General features: G+C 42.6%; 1 protein-coding gene across 3 annotated transcripts in view; it reads right to left on the reverse strand.

Annotated features, from left to right (window-relative positions):
* KMT2A (lysine methyltransferase 2A) overlaps positions 1–19535 on the reverse strand; it is a gene marked incomplete at its 5' end in the record, with an annotated part of 78173 nt that overhangs the window by 37942 nt on the left and 20696 nt on the right. For all 3 annotated transcript variants that reach the window (XM_080930297.1, XM_080930296.1, XM_080930295.1), the window contains 6 exons: positions 103–498; positions 939–1003; positions 2288–2522; positions 3736–3913; positions 4479–7129; positions 10017–10086. In XM_080930297.1, coding sequence (XP_080786423.1) covers positions 103–498; positions 939–1003; positions 2288–2522; positions 3736–3913; positions 4479–7129; positions 10017–10086 — 3595 coding nt within the window. The remainder of the gene's footprint in view (positions 1–102; positions 499–938; positions 1004–2287; positions 2523–3735; positions 3914–4478; positions 7130–10016; positions 10087–19535) is intronic.

The raw sequence follows: 19535 nt of genomic DNA on the forward strand, positions 1-19535 counted from the left end.
TCAGACTGACTGGCCTGTGGAGAGGTCGACACAAATAATCTTCTAGACTTCAAGGAGACACAACTAATCTGGCTTTCTGTTTTGCCTCTGTTCGGCACTCACCTGATTCTGGGGGTGGAGGTTGCTTTTTCTTGGGCTCACTTGGAATGGCTTTGGGAGCCTCTTTTTTCTGCGGTGCTGTGCTAGGAGGCGGAGGGGGGACGACTGCTGCTGGTTGAGAGACCTGCTTGCCGGACTTCCGGGATGCTGGAGTGCTGACCTGTTTTGGTTCAGGTGCAGGCACAGGCGCAGGCGCAGGGGCAGGGGCACCCACTTCCTCACTTTTTTCTTCCACAGGCTTTCGGGGTGGAGGCTCACTGCTGCTCTTCTTTGGGGCAGGCTCCTCCCGTGCTGGCGGGGCAGCCTTCTGAGCAGACTCTAAGGAGCTCTTCACAACAGCGCTCTCTTTGCTTTCTTTCTTTTCAGTGGCCTTAGACTTTTTCTCTTTCTTTTTCACAGCTAGGGAAACAAAACAAGATCATCTATCCATAACTGAGAAGTTCCAGTGGGAAGAAAGTACAAGGGCTATGTAAGAGTCTTGTTCTCAGTCTCCTGCAGCCAAAGCAGGTACTCAGAGTCTCCACATAGTTGAGGCCATGTTGATCAAGTAATACAGGGAAGGTTTATTGTTCTAGCAAATGAGCAGAGCTCTAATTTTTACATGAATTTTAAACAAGTGTCTTAATTATGGAAAATTTCAAACATACCCCAAAATAAAGAGTCAAATGAACCCCCATGTACCTATCATCCAGCTTCAACAACCACCAACTCCCCGGGAGAGAGCAGTACTTTAAAAGAAAAACAAAAACAAAAACCTAGTATTCTCTTTACACTGAATGCACACGGCTGTATGACAGTAAAGCACGGGGCGTCACGGGAAGCCTCTCTCACACCACTACCTTTCGTCTGCTTCTGAAGGTAGGCTTTGGAAGGCATCCACTGCAGATTCTGACATTTTCTCATCCTAGAGTAACAAAGAATAAAACATAAGACAAACTGAATTTAAAAGAGAAGAAATTAAATAAATGCTTCCTTGACTGTCTGCAGAAAACAGTGAGTCGACACCCAGGGTCATTTGACAGAACAAGGACTTCTTAGGATTCAGTTTAAATTGAACCTTTAAAATCCTTGGGTCAGCAATTTTACCTACCTTTAGAATCTAAAAGGACCTAATGTCGTATTATCCTTGAAATGGTACTCAAATTTCTTGTAATTTAATATGGACTTGTACCCCACACAGATTATTCCTTCCCCCTTCCTCTCCCTGCTTCCCTTCTGTCCTTCCTGCTTTGAAACAGTGTCTCATACAGCCCAGGCTACAGATAGTCTCAGTGTATAATCCTAGTTAATCTTGAACTCACAGTGGTCTTCCTGCCTCCACCTCCCAAGTGCTGAGATTACAGGCCTGAGCCTCCACACCTATTTTAGGACTGCTTCCTGTCTTCTAGAGACTATTCCCTGAGTGAACGAACATTTCTCAACTATATTTTATGCTAATCACTCTAATGTCATTCGTTTGGTAAGCATCCCTTCTGCCAGGCACTTTGCAGGAAGTCCAGTTGCCAGAATTACTGTTTACACAATTCCCCTAATACATTTTAAACAAATCATCCCAAATGGCAGAAAGTGTGGCCCCAAATTGACTGAATGAGCAGTCTGTATCAAAACCTCCAGACGCTGGGCTGAGAGTTTATCTATGGCAGAACCCTGGACTAGCACATGTGTAGGTTCAAACCCCAGCACTGACCACTGCACGCGCGCGCACACACACACACACACACACACACACACACACCCCAAACCTGTACTAATGGAAGTGTTTTGAAAGAGTTAGAAAGTCAAGCATATACTTGACTAAAGATGCCATCCTAGAGGTTTTAAGAAGAAACTGTCCAAAGGTACACTAATACTGTAGTCGCTAGTCACATGCAGCTATTTACAGTTAAAGTAATCAAGATTTAAAAATTATTTTTAAAACTGTAGCCCTTCAGTCACACTAAGCACTTGGCAGGCACTCAAAGAGCACATGGAGCTACGGAGTGCCATTCTGGATGGACAGCACAGAGTGTTCTCATCACTGGGACTGTGCTAGTAGACGGCATGGCTACAGAGGACCTAGTTCAAACCTCATCGCACCGCAGAAATGAACTCTGTGTCTAACCTAGAGACCCAGCAGGTCAGTGCAAGCAAACCAGGTTGTCACCCTGTGTGTGAGACCATGAGGTCACTGCCTCAGAGGAATACTCACTTGCAGCATTGCTTCTTTATATTGCGGCCACCAAACTTGGGCTTGTCCAAGCAATTAGTGCAAACTCCACAGTCCTCAGGCACCTGGCAGCCAGGACACTGTCCACACCTCCTCGATCGCCGCCCTTTCTTCACCGGAGGCTCCTGAGGTGCCTTGTTTCTGGTGACAGGCTTAATTGGCTTGATGGGTGGAGCAAGAGGTTCAGCATCTTCTGAGCCAGCAATCGATGACTTGTCTGTTAAGAAAAATGTATATTTAGTTCCAAGGGAATTTCTAATACCTTCTTGAAAAACCCTCAGAGACCCTTTGTATCATTAGATACATTAAACCTCATCTGAATTACGAGTCAAAACTGAAGAATTTATAAACACAGAACTCAGAGGTGTTCAAAATAATTATCTAAATGCTTTAAAACACCTTCTTCACCTTACAGCTTGATGAAAGCAAAAATCTGAATACTGAAAACAAAACACCCCGACTGCAAATCAAGAGCAAGCTGAGTGCTTCTGAGAGTTCTCTCTAGATGACTAACCGTCAGGAGAAGGCACCCAGCGTTTCAGAGTCATATGGCAGTCATGAGTGCATGCCTATCCTGGTGGTTGTTTTGTTTTTGTCAACTTGACACAAGGTACAGTTATCTGGGAAGAGGAACCTCAACTGAGAACATGCCTCTGCATGACAAGCCTGTAGACTGTTTCCTTGAGAAGCAACAGATGAGTCTGGGCTCAGCCCATCATGGCTGGTGCCACCCCTGGGCAGGTGGTCCTGAGTTATATAAGAAATCAGGGCTAGTCAGTAAGCAGTGGTCCTCCAGCCTCTTGGTTTCAGTTCCTGCCTCCAGGCTCCTGCCTTGAGTTCCTGCCCTGGCTTCCCTCAGTGATTCAGTGGGACCTGAAAGTTTTAAGATGAAATAAACCCTTTCCTCCCCAATTGCTTTTGACCATGGTATTTTGTTCAGTTGAAAGCCTAATTAATAGAGTACTTCACAGACCTCTAATTCCAGGAAGTGTAAAGACCAAGGGATCCACCTGCTGTGTCCCGAAAACTACTGGAACAGGGTAACCTCAGTACAGCTGCCTCCAGGCAGGTTCTTGGTGTGGCCAAGAAAGACAGCAGTATTGTTTCTGAGAGAAGAGACACCTCTGACAGCCTTGTCAGACCTTCCTTCTACTGCATAGCAGTCTAGGAAGGCTTTGTCCTTTCTTCCTTCTTCCCTTTCAGGAGTTAAACCTATATCAGCATCTGATGGCTAACAAGTCTTCCCTGGGTGCCTTCCTCTTCTTTCTGAGGCACTTCCCCTAACTACGCTCCATCTATTTAATGCCCTCCAGCTATCTAGTTTGGGTTCGTTGCCATTTTAGTCCAGTCTAACGAGCTGCAAAGAGCCTGTTGGCATCTGCAGAATGAAAGCAAATAAACGCAGCCTCAGGCTGGCTTTCCTGACTTACCATCATTTCCCATGGAAGACAAAATTTTTTCTCGTTCTTCCCACGGTAAGGCACTCAAGGTGGGCATGTCATCGGGAAACACAGCTCGTTTTCGGCCAAGGGCAACAGCAGCTCTTCTGCAGACATGTTTGATCCGGGGTCCTCGAACAGAGGTTTCTGACGAATCACTTTCTTGACCCTGAGGATGAAATAAGCCACAAATAAAGACAACCATGCATGTTGCAGTTACAACTAGATGAAGCCAAAACATACCTGATCAACTTATTATGATCTGTCATCAAAGCATACAACTAACTATTTCTAGCCGGTAAGTCAATATATGGAAACCAACTGCTTCTCCACCCTACCTATATGTCCCCTCTATATTACATTAGAACATAATCTTTTTATCCTTTTCTTTTTAAAAAAAAGATTTATTTATTTAATGTATGTAAGTACACTGTTGCTCCCTTCAGACCCACCAGAAGAGGACATCTGATCCCACTTCAGATGGTTGTGAGCCACCATGTGGTTGCTGGGATTTGAACTCAGGACCTCTGGAAGAGCAGTCAGTGCTCTTAACCTCTGAGCCATCTCTCCAGCCCCTAGAACATAATTTATTACTCTTAAAATGCTGTAGGTCCTTGAAGGACCACAGCACATACCACCCGTCTTCTAGCTCCCGTAACTGATACAGCTCAAACATTTAGCCTAACCCAAACCTGCCCCGAGAGGGGGCTCCATGAACGAGGTGGGATGAGTACCTGTGCTTTGGGCTGCTCAGTTTGTCTGAGGCTCTTACTCTTCTCAATCTTGCAGAGCTGGGCTTTGGCCTTTTTTAGGAGGCTGGCAACCCTCTTGTCAGTCATTGGAAGCTTGTCTGCCTGAGCCAACATGGAGCCTATGGAGGAAGTGGAATGTTTAACAGTGCTAGATGGAGGAGTGGAAAGGCAGAGGGTTTTCTCCTTCTCCAGGGATGGGGCAGTTGGGCCGAGATCCAAGTTGTTTTTTTCCAGATTTCCTCTCCCTTTCTTTATAAGAATTTTGGCTTTGACAGCTGTTGTGTCCCCAAGAGTCACAGGAGCAACATCAGCCCCAGAATCAAGTGATGAAGACTTCTTCCGCCCTGTTGCTTTTTTGGCAGAAGATGAAGTGCCAACATCTTCTCCAGCAACCTTCTCTTTGGAAACCCGACCCACAGGATACAAAGCAGAGCTACTCTGAATGTCTGAGCCCTTTTTCCTTTTCTCTTTCCTTGACTCCCGCTTATTCTCCTTCTCTCTTTCCCGGTCTCTCTCTCTACTCTTGTCCTTCTCCACGTTCTTGTCAGCATCGCGATCTTTGGACAGCTCCTCCGGGGCTGTGTCTTTCTTTCTCCCCTTCTCCGTCTGAGAGCCTGGGGTGAACCATGGGAAGAGAGCAGGGCTATTTGATGAAAATGGCTCTGCCGGAGCACTAGTCTGCTTCCTTGCTCTCTGATTTTTCTCTGTAGATTCCCCAGACTGAGTTAGGGAATGAGAAGGAAAAGTAAAAGTTGGGTTTAAGGCACTAGCGGCAAGAGGACTAACGGGAATGCTTAATGAGGAGGAGACAGAGGACGGGGGAGTGAGAGGTGACAGCTCAGAGGTGCTAAGCCTTCCGCTTCTTGTCCTCATGGAGTGAGAAGGTGATCTTGGCTCAGACCGAATCGGACTAAACACTTTCCTTTTTCTTTTTCTATTCGACACTCCCGAAGAGGACGCTCCAGAAGAAGTTCGATTACTAGGCAAGGTCACAGACTCGAATATTCTAGAGTGTGCCTCACTTGGAGTAAATCTGGGAGCTCTCAGAATGGGGCTCCTTTTATGAATATCAAACCTCGTCCCAGAATGGAGTGGTGAAAACAACCGCGCTGAAGCGGCAGTACCAGATGCAGAAAAACCAGAAGCGAAGCCGACATCCTCGGGAGTCAGCGGTGGGGGTCGGAAGTTATCAAATATTGGTTTTCGAATCAGACCTTCTTTGGCATACTTTGCTGAGGAAAAGTACTGTGGCTCTGACCTCGAATGCTTTAAAGAAGTCCACCTAAATGTTGGTTCCCGCAAAATAGATTTCCGCTTCCCTTGCATGGGAGCAGCAGAAGCAGGCAAGAATGGTGATGCTAAGGGGATGGTGGGAGGCATAAGCCAAGGTGTGTGGTCAGAGATGCCGGAGGCTGGTTGCAGAGGAGGGGGAGGAGAAAGCAGAGGTGGAGGTGGCGAGGAGGAGGTCTGCTGCTGTGGGGCACTTTGTAGAGTTGGTAATTTTTTAGTTGTTCTAGATCCAAAGCTTCTCTCAGACATGGAATACCGTCTGCTCCTCCTATCATTGCTTTCATTTTCCGGGGACTGGGAAATAGGCAGTGGAGTATGAACTTCGGGGGTGTCACTCCGCTCCTCAGGAAGTGCCTGGATCTCTTCAGAAGCCTGAGAATCTGACGTGGTGTCGATACTGGGACTGCTAGATCGGGAGGAGTCTGAAGACGTCTGAGAGGAGTGCTGGGAAGCGGCACTGGACTTTTCCGAAGATCCACAGGATGTGGCACTGAATCTACTGTTCGGTGTAGATTCCAGCCGTGCAATTTTAATTGGAGGGTCATAATCCTCATCCTCTATGAAGCGTCGGGGAGTTTTGATGATCCTCGAGGAGATGGCACTGACCACAGGCATGATGAACTGTCGGATATTCTTGACCTGTGTCTTCACCTTCCTTCCCTGCAGCTGAGCTGCTTCTTTCTCAATTTTCTTCTGCGCCCCCTTCTTTGCCCTCTGCAGGAGTTGCTTAGCAATTGTGGCATCTGTCCTTTTTGAAGAAGGAATAATCCTGACTGGTTTAATCCTTCGAGGGCTTTGTCTGACAACTGCCTTATCTTCTTTTGTGAGTGGGGGTGTTCCTTCCTTCTCTTTCCGGACCTTCTGAGGCTTTTCCAGTTCAGAATTAATGAGAAGACCTGAAGGGGTCTTTATCCGTTCTGTGGATGGAGGCCTTCCTCGACGTCTTACAATTTGTACCCCCTTCCTTCCTATTTGGAGCTTCCCTGTCTTAAACTTAGACTTGAGAGGAGACAGTTTACCTGCTCTTAATTTTTTAATCTTTGTGGCTTGCTGGAACATAGCAGAAGGGGTCCGTTTAACTTTTTTCAGGCTATCCTCTTTGCTTCCTTGTGTTAATTCTGCAATGTCCTTTCCATGCGTGATTTTGATTTTTACCCCAGGGAAGGTGGGAGGTCTTCCTCTCTTCTTTTCTATGCTCTTAGAATCTTTCTTCTTGATTTTATCTGTAGATTTGGTCTCTGATTTATTTAGAGGGGAAAACACAGATGGGTCTGAGAGGATAGCTGGATTTCGGTCAGAGCCACTTCTAGGTCTCCCGCGAGGTTTTCGAGGACTAGCTTTAACTGTGTATAGAAATTAAACAATGAAGAGCATATATTTAGCTATGTAGTTCAGGTCTTAGCTAAGCTGAATATAATTTAGCACAGGCCATTTTGTAGCGAGTTCATTGGGACTACTGAGTCAATGCTACATCTTAACTGTACTTAATTTCTTCTCGTCAAATATTTACTCAAAGAAATTAAGTCAATAACATAATACTCCACCTGACAAAAACATCTAATTACTTTTTTGATACAAAAATCAAAATAAGGTTTTTCAACTGAAGTAACCTAGAAAACAAAAATTCCCACTCCTCAGATGAGCAAAGTTCTTATTTCTTTCCTAAAATTAAAAAAATAAAATAACTGTTTTTATTTTTTAAATTCTGTACTACATTATTCAGCTCATGAAGAGCAACAGTTAAGAACATGTTTCAAAAGATGAGAATGGTAGCGATCAGGAAGCCAAGACAGAAGACTCACAGACAAGTCTGAGGTCAGCCTTGAACTTCACAGAAAGACCTGGTCTCAAAACAAAGCAGAGCAACCACACCAAAACAAAAGCACACACAAACAAAACCTCAACTCAACCAAGACGACAACAGACATTCCAACTTTTCTATCTGTAACTGACTTTTTGAATAGACCTGAACAACATCAATTTTCACGTGAAAGAGACTCCTTCCCAGGCAGCTCAGCATCCTGCACCTGTATTTCCAATCTGTTCCGGTGGAGTAAACTAGGAAAGGATTACTTCAGAGACAGATGCCTACTCATGAGACAACAGCACAACCTCCGGGATGTAGCATGAGAGTTTATCAAAGCTGTGGCTTGTGTGATGTGCTCCTTAGATTATTCTTTCCTAGTTAGTCCCAAGTTACAAAAAGATTTAGCCCCAGTTGATGTGAAGGTCAAATCAACAATTTATTAATACAGATCATTGCTATTTCAGACAAAAGGAACACTAGGTATGATGAAACACACCTGTAAACCCAACAGAGGCAGGAGACAACCCACAAGTTCTAGGTCATCCCGGTCTGCCTATGGAATTCCAGCCAGGGCCACATATTGAGATCTTACAAACAGGAATTTCCAAAATTATAAAGATGTTCAATCTGTTACTATAAAAACAGTTAAGGAGCAAAACTGCCTCTAACACCTAACATAGCGTGTACTAAAAACACACCAAGAACTAACTGGCTCTGGCAGCCAGGCATGATGGCTCACACTTGGAAAGCAAGGAAAGACAGACACCTCAAGTTCAAGGTTAGCCAGGGCTACACAGTGAGCTCATGTCAACCTGGGCTACAAAGTAAGACCCTGCCTCAAAAAACCAAAAAAGCAACCCCCCCAAAAAAAACCCAAAACACCTATAGTTTGGTTTTTGTCTGTTTGTTTTAATTCTTTCTTAGCTTCTGTGTTATATAATACAACCTTCTTCTGAGATCAAAATCTCCCTTACATCAAAAGAGATTTCAGACACTATGAATTATACCATGTGTTATGGAGCTGCTTGTTAACACAACAGAAATCAACCAGGTCTAATGGCTGAACTTCCCAACAGAAACACAAATGCATTCCTCATCAAGCAATGCAGGAGACTTCCCTTTGTAGATTAGGAGTTTACAAATCAATCCTCAACACACACTAATTATAACCAAAGTACTCAACTATTAGACGGTAGATAACAATTTGTAAACATATCCAGATGCCTTAAAATAACAAGCACAACATTTAAGGTACGCTGATAGTAAGGAAAACCTCACTAGGAAAGCACTGTGAATTTGCTAAGGCCACAGACTTGACTCCTTAACTCTGTGGGGCATTTCACAGGGCTGTCCAGGTGACTTCAGAAATTCTAAAAATAACTTCTATATTACTTACTAAAAGAAGCTTTCACAGACAAATAGAAAAAGCAGAGTACAGAAGGGTCCTTACTCAGCTGGCTAACTTCTTACATTCAAGGTACACACTGGCTCATGTAATGAAATGTAAATGAAAAGTTAGAGCAAGGATTCCTAAAGTCCCTTTCCTGTACAAAGACTTAAAATTCCATCGCCTCCTAAAGAACCATTGCTACTGTCTAAATAGCAGGGCCTAAGATACTGGTACCAGTAACTAGGTATCAATACCATCAATGAGCAAACAAAAGCTTCCAGCTTGAGTGTTTAATTAGTTTACTATATAATATTTAAATGATTCCTAAGTGAGACCCAAATGTCAGCAACTATCACAAACTGAACAGTAAAAACACTTAACAATAGAGTATTTTACTAGTCTGTTTATCCATAAAACCAAAACTACACAAGAAGTCAACACTGACAAGATGAGATTTCCCATAAAAACAAACATCAAGTCTTTGCTCCAACTCAATTATCCAAGTCAATAAAGTGAAGGCCACTGACTATCTGAGGGAACTGCTTGTGGGTCAGAATTCTTTTGAGAATATTGATAAACAGTGCTAATAACTGGAAACATCCATATAATTTTCAGTTTCTTTATTTTAGTACAGCCTTTTAAGGGTTAGGTAAAATGGTATCATATAGCGCCAACATGTTTCTGGTTCTTTGACAATAGTACACTAATTTTCATCTACAAAAAACAAGAGCCAATTTCTGCCACACACACCCCCCAACAAGCATAAATGCTACCATAGAATAGAACATGATACACTTAACCGAGTTCCCCACAATCATTCTGTGGAAACCTACTTCCCATGCCCAAGTATTGCCCAGAAAAACAGTGAAGAATTTACAAGCACAGGCAGCAGGAACCAGTCCGTCCAGTCTGGCTCACATGTTGTTTCCTAGCCTGGACTGCAACCATCCTTACTCACAACAAGGTAGGAAGAAGCCACAGTCTTCCTAACAAACAGAATGCAGATCTGCAACACATGCTTCATTGGCCATACCTGAAGGAGACCTTGTGGGGCTTCGCACTCTGACTTCTTCATCTGAGCCAAAACCTAAGAACTGCTCATCCTACAACAAAGGAAAATAATTTTAAAATCAGAAACCAAAAAACATATATGTGAATAAATCCCAAAGGGAATGCCTAGATGAAACAAATGCATTGGAAAATTGGTCTGTGCATCCTAATCATTATCCAAACAGTCTATAAAGTCATGTTGTTACTCAACAACACATTGAAAGCTTGTCTTTGGTGAACGTTAGATAAGGGATAGTTCTAAATTTCAAACTACAGATAAAGGCCCAAACCTTTAAAAGGTAATTTTAATACAAATAAGCAAATCAGTATAAAAGTACTCAGCCACAAATAAAACATGTACTTATAACTACAATATAGGAATGACATAAGCTATGATGATCTCTTGCCTGCTAAATACTAAAGAGACTTGAAGTGCCTAACCGCTAGTTCCTTAATTTAGGAGCTGTCATTCAGATGTGACTTCTGTACAACTGAGAGTCAAGTCTCATCGTGCATTTTATGGTACCACCTTAAAATGCTGTGAGGTAAGAGATGTTACGGTGGGCAGCGGTTATGGTGTCAGGAATCGTAAACTGACCACACACAGTGACAGGGAAACCTCTTATTCCCAATTCTGCTTAGGAAAAACAAAATCAAAAACTCTTCTTACCTCTAACTTTTAACCTACCTTAAAAATACTAAGAATCTTTTAGCCTATTTTGGACAAGTTCTTAAGAAAAGTCTACAGATAAACATACTGATTGGTATGAATTTACTAAATCAGAAAAAGTTCTTTCTAGAAAGGCTGAGAGGGAGAGGTGGAGGAGGAAGGGGGAGAGGGGAGTGTGGGAAAGAGAGAAAGAATATTCCAGATTCCCACAAACAAAACCCACACAAGCAAATAGCTCTAAGCTAGAACCTGGTGAATCCCCAACTGTGTGCCAACATCTAAAGTCTCCAGAGTCTCCTCCCGTGGACAGCGCCAGCAGACAAGGGTCCACTCCCACTTCCTCAGTTTAAAACTAGAGCCAGGCCTTAATGAAGTCCTTAACCACTTACCAAGCAAACGAAACATTTTACACAAGTCAGCAGTTCATTTCTTAAACTTAAAGGCTTTAGACAGCATTTTTTTTTTCCTGCAACACTAAGGTAAAAAAGTATTTAAGGGGCTGGACAGACAGATGCCTCAGCCGATCTTCTAGAGGACTTGGGTTTGATACCTAGCGTCCACGTGGTGACTCATAGCCACCTGAAACTCTAGTTCTAAAGGATCTGATGCCCTCTTCAGTCTCTGAGAGCACTAGAGCAGTACATACTACACAAACATAAATGCAGGTAAAAAATATATGTATACATGAATAAAATGAAGTATTTAAGAGAAAGATGAAGACAGCTGGTGGCATATGCCTCTAATCCCTGCACTTGGGAGGCAGAGGCAGGTGAATCTGAGTTCAAGGCTAGCCTGGTCTACAGACCGAGTTCCAGGACAGACAGAGCTACACAGAGAAATCCTGTCTCCAAGAAGGAAGGGGGAAAAAAAACCCACAGAATGTTCTCTTCAGAATTGTATTTTTTAAAAAAGTATAATTCCAAAAATGTATTCAATCCAAAGAATATATGTTAGAGTCCTTTTCTTTAAAGTTTCTTCCATCACTAGGTTAAAAGTAATTTTAAAAATTCTCTTAGTTTAACAGTTTTACTCTGAACATTATTTGTAAAAACAAAACAACTCTATGCCAAACAGGGTTAGAGATGGCTCCAGCATTAACAGCATTTGTTGTTCTCACAGAGGACTGGGGTCCAGTTCGAGTCCCAGCACCCACATGATGACTCACAACCATCCATAACTCCAGCTCCAGAGGATCCAATGCTCTCCAGGACACTGCATGCATGCACAGACATACATGTAGGCTAAACATCCACACAGAAAATAATACTTTTTAAAAAAGCCAAATACATTTCTGTGGATCTTCAAACTGGAAGGCTCAACATCAAAAAAGTTATCAAAATTACCCAGGCCCAATCAATCCAAAAATCTCTCCTTTTAGGGAGAAGAAACATCAGGGTCTCAATGTCATAGCCCAGACTAGTAGTCTCAAGGATGCTCATCCTCTGCCCCAACCTGATATCGACTACAAGCATGCGCTATCAAACCCAGCCTCCTCCATTTCTGTTTGTTTTTGGAGACACAGTTTCTCTATGTAGCCCTGTATGTCCTGGAACTCACTCTTTAGATCAGGCTGGCCCTGAACTCAGAAATCTGCCTCTCTCTCTCTCTGCCCCCCCCCCCCAATGACAGGATTAAAGGCATGTTGCCACCACCACCCAGCTTAATCCAAATTTTAAAATAAGAAGTCCATATTGTTCCTTCCACCTTAAATATATACTTCGGGCAGATTTAGTAACTTTATATTTTGGTGTTGGGGGCTGAATCCTGGGTCTTAGGCAAGAAATCTACCACTTAGTTTATAACCCTTGCTCAGAAGTAAATACAATTAGAGTCTTTTAGCAGAAACAAACAAACAAAAAAACAAACAAACACTATAGGTAATGAATGGTAAATTATTTCAAACAAGGGAGACTAGCTTTAAAAAAAATCACAAATTTTTTGACTTTTTAGAGGGGGCCAGACCATGTTTGTTGAGCTGAGACACCAGAAAGTCTGGCTTTGGGACTCAGCTCTGTTATTCTCAGGCTGTGTGAGCTTAGACAAGCCACTTCCTCCCTCCATGTCTTTCTTTATTGAGCACTGAGAAAAGGGAAGCAAACCATTTATATAAAATCACTTAGAAAACGAAAAAGCAACATGGATATTCCCATTACTTTTATCAGGATCGTAGTTGAAGAACAAAGGTCTAGCCAAATGGCCAGCCCAAGATCACACATATAACAGGTAACAATCAAGGAACCTATGTTGAAAGTGGGTATAGTTATTACTGTTCATAATCACTCCAGCACCACAATAGGTAAATTAAACCTATAAATAACTGAACAGATCAAATAAAGCACCTACAGAACGAAACCTGTCTATTCTACAACTACAGTCACAAAATGCCCATTTCCAGATCCTTCACGTTTCTGGCCAGTCTATTCTTTGTCTACATCATGCTCATTCAACAATCTGCCAATCTGTGTATTTCACGGTATCTGGATACTGCCAAATGCATCCCGACAGGGCACACCACTAACTGCATGAGTGCAAGCAGCTATACTTAAGCAGGAGCGATACTTATTTGTTTTAAAGGGAATGAGATGAATAGCAGTATGCTTGCTCACTGTGAGCAACCATGGTGGGTCACCATCTGCATGGTAAATGTCCACAAAGCTGAACTGCACATTCCTTCAAAACAGTGACAGCACCACCGGGCTGTGAGGCCTGTGAGGCAGTCATCCAACTGTCAACAGTTAGAGGCTTTCCAAGTGTTTTCTTTTTCTTTTAAGATTTATTTTATTTGTTAGTGCACTGTTGCTATCTTCAGACACACCAGAAGAGGTCATCTGATCCCATTACAGATGGTTGTGAGCCACCATGTGGTTGCTGGGAATTGAACTTGGGACCTCTGGAAGAGCAGCCAGTGCTCTTAATGGCTGAGCCATCTCTCCAGCCCCCAAGTATTTTCTAAACTGACCAGAAACATTTGTTTTTCTTCTGGTCTCAGAATAAGATTTGAACAAGAAAAGAAAAAAAAAATGTAGCCGAAAAGACTGTACTGCTGACATGGTGGCACATGCCCTTAAGACTAGCATTTGGGAAGCTGAGGCAGAAGTTGAGGCAGCCTTGTTTACATCGTGAGTCCCAGGACACCCAGTAATACATAGCAAGGACTCTTTTCCCTAAAGGCTAGATTTCAACCCAAGAACCGTTTAGTGTTTGGGTTGGGTTTCTTTTGTTTGTTTTTGCATTTGAAATATATACTGATTTCTTGACTATGCTTTAAAGTAAAAGCTCATTCTTCAAAGACCCAGACAACCTGGTGAAAGCAAAAGCAGCCATTGCTATGTCTAAGTCTTCCAACTCTAAATTCTACGCTAAGATCCCCAAATAAACTCACTTAATAAAAAAACAAAACAGTCAAAAACTTAAGGAAAGCCACACTGAAAATGCTCTAAGATCCCCAGCAGAGACTGCTACAGAAAACGTCTTCACTTCTGCACACCACACTAGCATGCTGACTGCTTCTTATCGGCCTCCACTGCTCACCTACTCAGGTACCAGCTCAGGACCATTTAAAGAGCTAGCTTCCAATAGGTTCAGACTTGACAAACCAAAAGATCAGGCAATGCACATGCAGACACAGACATTGCCACACCCCCACACCCGGAGTAGGCACAGCTGTAGAGTGAGCAGAAGACACTGTGCTGCACACAGCCAAGGGGTCCTAGGGCCACTTAGTACACATACTCTCCCTTTTCTATTTCTTTGATGTTTGGTTTTGACACTCTGTAGACCAGGCTGGTCTTAAACTCCAGAGTTCCTCCTGCCTCTCCCTCCTGAGTGTTGGGACTAAAGGTGTGAGCCACCATACCTAGCCCAACACACAGGCCTTTTCCTTCAGCGGGGCCTTATCTGAGGAGCACAGCATTCTCAGAAAAAGAAAGGAAGAGCTAGAACATTTGTCATAGTCAGTGATGTTCCTGGAGGCTGGGCTGCTAAGAGTTCAGCATTTTTCTTAGCTCCAAGGTCAAAAAACCCTCTAGTCAAGTTGAGGTCTATAAATACTGTTATCATATTTAGTATCTGGTGATTTACAGTAAATTAGGCTATCCAATGTCACCCCCTAAGTGAAACATAATTATAAAAATAATTAACATAGAATTCACTACTCCTAGCCATGACTATAAGTCAGCTAGCAAGGAATTTCCAAGCATACTTTTACTATTAAACTCCCTAGCTCATAAATACTTTGTGTTTTTATTTGCTGGGCACAGTGGCAAATGTCTTTAATCCCAGCACCCGAGATGCAGTAATAAATGAATTTCTATGAGTTGGAAGCAAGTCTGGGATACATAGTAAGGCCCTATCTTTGAAAAAGAAAATCTACATAATGAGAATGATTTCGAAAAGATTGTTTTATTTTTGTAGTGTTATTTTGTGAAGTAGTAAGAATATACTTCCCACAGGAGACCCTCAGCCCAAAATAATATTACATAGTGTTACATATAAAATTTAGTAAAGGCATTTAGAAAAATACATGAAAATCTGTGCTTCACAGATTTATGTAAGACTAGAAAAAAAGTTTTCAAAGCGGTATTTCATCTACTGGTTCTTTTAAAACCATTCACACACATGTCCCAGCCAGAGCTATGTTCCAGATGAAAAGTTGGAAAATACACAACTCCTGCTTCCTAGTAATACCTAAGGCAAGGACCGTCAGGTACAACCTCGGCTTTCCTTCCAAAATCCAAAGTTTTGTTAACATGAGAACAAAATAATGACTTAACTCATATTCCAGAATTTTAAAAAAATGCTACATCTGGGAACAGCTCATTCTCCCTCTGAAATATTAGTATCTGCTGGGTAACAGATTTTAAAATTCTCCCAAAGCGCTCTCTCTCTCTCTCTCTCTCTCTCTCTCTCTCTCTCTCTCTCTCTCTCACACACACACACACTAACACAGCTTCTCACTGGGAGACCTGATCCTCTGTAGCCATCAGGCATGACACAGTTCCTAAGTATGGGAACAATCTTATGAAATGTCACTGTTCAGACACTTAATCATTTCCTTTCCCTATATCCAGTTAAAATGATTTTCTGTGTCTTTCTTAATGTTTCCCAATTTACCAGTTTGGGGGTGGGGGGAGAGGAACTACCTACTTAGAATCCTTAACTTCTCAAGCAAAGGTGGAACACCACCAAAGCTACACTGAAAACATTTCTACTGTGATAGGGAAGGAGCTCAGCGGGGAGAGAAACTGCCTAACAGGCATGACCCCCAGCACTGCACAAGACCAGGTGTGACTACACACTTCTCTATCTCATCCCACTTAGAAGTGGGGCAGGAGAAACAGTAGTTCAGGGTGATCCTCATCTACTCTACGGAAGACACTCAGTCTCAAACAAAAGAACAGTAACAGCAAGATTCATAGTACTCAAACTATGATACCAGCCTAGGTGGTCTTCCTAATACCTAAGTCCTTAACCACCAACCACCACATATCTCTATTAAACAGGCTCCATCAGCCCTGGCCTGAGATGGACAAGGCTTAACACGACTCACTCTGCTCCTGCTTGTTCCTGGGCACCTTAGTTTATTAAGGAACTGCTGTGCAACCCACGTGTGTCCCTTAATAACTTTCTCAGCATCTGTCTCTAAAATGTCAGAAAACTCAAATTCCTCCAATTACAAAATAAACTTTACTGAATCAGTGAGAGGGGAGGAAAAAAAAAAAACCCAATGAACATAGTATCAAAACTACTCCTTTGAGCAGAAATGGCTTAGAGGTTAAAAGCATGTAATGGTCTTCTAGGGGACTCGAGTTCAATTCCCAGGATCCACATCAAGGCGGTTCACACTTGCCTATGACAAGCCGTCTGCGGGCACCTGAACTCACATGCACACAATTGAAAACTAAACATGTAAATAAAAATCGTTCCTGAGGGAGGGGCTGAAGAGATGGCTCAGAGGTAAAAACTGCTCTTCCTGAAGTTCAGTTCCTAGCACCCACATTAGGCAGTTCACAACTACCTGTAATAAAATCTTTTTTTTTAAATTCATTGTGACACACTCATTTTTGTGAAATACTTTTTTTCAGTTGTCTCAGTTAGCATCATTATACATGATTCAATCTGATGAGGAGGCCACAAGAGAGCTAAGAGACTAAAGCACCCAGGAGGCAAGCTGTATATTTTGGCAGCTATACCTTAAAAAGAGTAACACCTCCCCTGTGGGAATTTATTCCCATTAGCTATCACTTCTGTTGGCACAATTCCCTTTGAGTCTCTTGCTACTTGCTATAAAATACCAAGGTTTTATGTTGTACTTTAAAGACTCACACTCATAATTACTAGTACTTAATTAGATGGGATTTTTCTTTTCCCTGGATGGGGCCTTTGCTATGTAACCCCGATGGGCCTCAAACTCATGATCCTTCTGCCTCAGCTTCCAGTGTGCTAGAATTACAGGTGTGTGCCACCATGCCTTCTTAGCCGAGAGGATTTCTTTTTTAATGTGTTTACTGGGATGATGAGCTGGTGTAGCAGGTAAAGGTATTTACTGCCAAGTTTAATGGCCTCCATCTGATCCCAGGACTCAGGGTAAAATGAGAGCTGACCTGAAGGTTGTCCCCAGATCTCTGTATGTGTACATATGACACAAGACATCACACACGTACAAGGCAGCACACACATTCACATGGCAATTTTATTATTTATTTATTTATTTAAGAATCTTTAGGGACCAGGGGCTGAAGACTGTATAGCTCAGTGGCAGAGCGTATACTTGGCACACACATGTTCTGGGTTTAATCCCCAACATAAACAAGTAAAATAACATAGAAGGACTAAGTTAGGCCATGAGATATCGGTTTACAGCTATTAGAGAGGCCAGTATGATAGCAAGTGTTGGTGAGGATGGAAGAAAACTGAGCCTCTGTGCAGAGTAGGTGGGGTGTAAACTAGAACAGCTATTAAAAAAAAAAAAAACTAGTATGGCTGTGCTTCAGAAAACTTAAGATCTAACCATGAAACCCTCCCATCCTAAATAGAGTGCACAGCAAAGAAACCAGGTTGATGTGCTGAACAAGTCTGTGCACCTCAGGCCCACGTCCGCTCTAGCCTCAATAGCAGACGATTACGACAAACAGGGCCAGTATCTACAGTCTGCCTTTGAAAGGTAGGAATTTTGGCCATTCTCAGTGGCATTACACACAGTGAGCCAGACACTGAAATATAAGCAGTCTGAGCGCCCGCTTACATGTAGCATCTAAAGGGGGAGCAGAAAAGTGATCCGAAGCCAAGGGGGGAGGAAAGAGAAGAGGCTGACCAAGAGGCACCCAAGATTTCGGCTCCAATGTAGGAATGAGTCTTGGTGATGATCTACAGTGCGGAAAGGTAGCCACAGGTGACAGTGGAGGATGTATTTTAAAACTGTCAAACATGTGATTCGCATGCATACATATAGGCACAACACCCACACACAGGAAAGAAAAGTAAGATTAAAATATAAAAACTGCTTTAAAAAAAGTTTTTTTAACAGTGACACTATAAAAATTAAGATGCTAATAAATGTATTCTTTAGCTTGATGACCTCTTTCATACACACGCATCTGTAATCCCAGTGCCAGGGAAGTAGATCCTTGGGCCTCACTGGCTAGCCAGTCTTGCCCAATCAATGTTTCAGGCTAATGAGAAAGTATCTCAAAGGAAGTATATTATGTTTATGATAATGACACTGAAAGATGTGCTTTTTGGGGGGCAGAGACAAAGTGTAGTAGGGCGCATATTAGCACAAGTAAGGCACAAGGTCCTAGATTCAACTTCCAGAACTTTTAAGAAAGTAACTTAAAAAAAAAAAAAAAAACTTAAAAGAAAAAAGCATAGGAATGTCCGGTGTGAAGATCCATGTTTATAATTTCAGTACTCAGAAGGCAGAGGCAGGAGGATCACTGAAAGTTCAAGCAAGTTTGGTCTACACAGTGGAACTACATCTCACACCACATCCCCCAAATACATAAATAAATACATAAACAACAAATAAATGCAGGTTGAGAGGAAACTAAACCAATTCATTCTATAAGAAACAACATGAGTGTGTGGCTGCAGAGATGGCTCAGAAGTTGAACTTGCTGTTTCTGCAGAGGACTGGGGGTTCAGTGCGCACATAAAGACTTACAACTGTCTATAACTCCAGTTTAGGGGACTGAATATTTAAAAAATATTTATTTTATGTATGTGAGTACTGTAGCTGTTTTCAGACACATCAGAAGGTGACACTGGATCCATTACAGATGGTTGTGAGCCACCATGTGGTTGCTGGGAATTGAACTCAGGACCTCTGGAAGAGCACTGCAGTGCTCTTAACCACTGAGCCATTTCTCCAGCCCATCAAACACCTTTTATAATCTACATATAGGTAAAGAGATGAGAAGAGATAGAAGACATCTTTAAGCAGGGTATGTTATGGTGGTAAAGGTTTAAAAGCCCAGCTTTTGGAAGGATGAGCAGGTACCTAGTTTGAAGCCAGCCTCTGCAACTCTGCAGTGAGACCTTGCAAAAGAAAGAGGAGGGAATATCTAAGTACAATAACAGAATGTAATATACAGGAGACTCTTGGAGGACCGAATGTGTCAGCTAGCCAGGTAAGACAAATGGTCAGGAGAGCCACTGCACACAGGATGAGACTAGCTCACCTTCGGCTGATGAAAAAGCTTGTGAATGAGACTAAGTGTTTTGCTTGCCCAGCAAATAACAAACCAAAGCACAGAGGCCAAAAGAGACCGAAAGTGGGGAGGTGGGAAGCAGATCATAGGTCTGACAGGACTCCAAGTGCTTAAAGATCACCCT

Source organism: Micromys minutus, assembly GCF_963924665.1.
Source record: "Micromys minutus genome assembly, chromosome: 16".
In the NCBI taxonomy this organism is placed as follows: domain Eukaryota; kingdom Metazoa; phylum Chordata; class Mammalia; order Rodentia; family Muridae; genus Micromys; species Micromys minutus.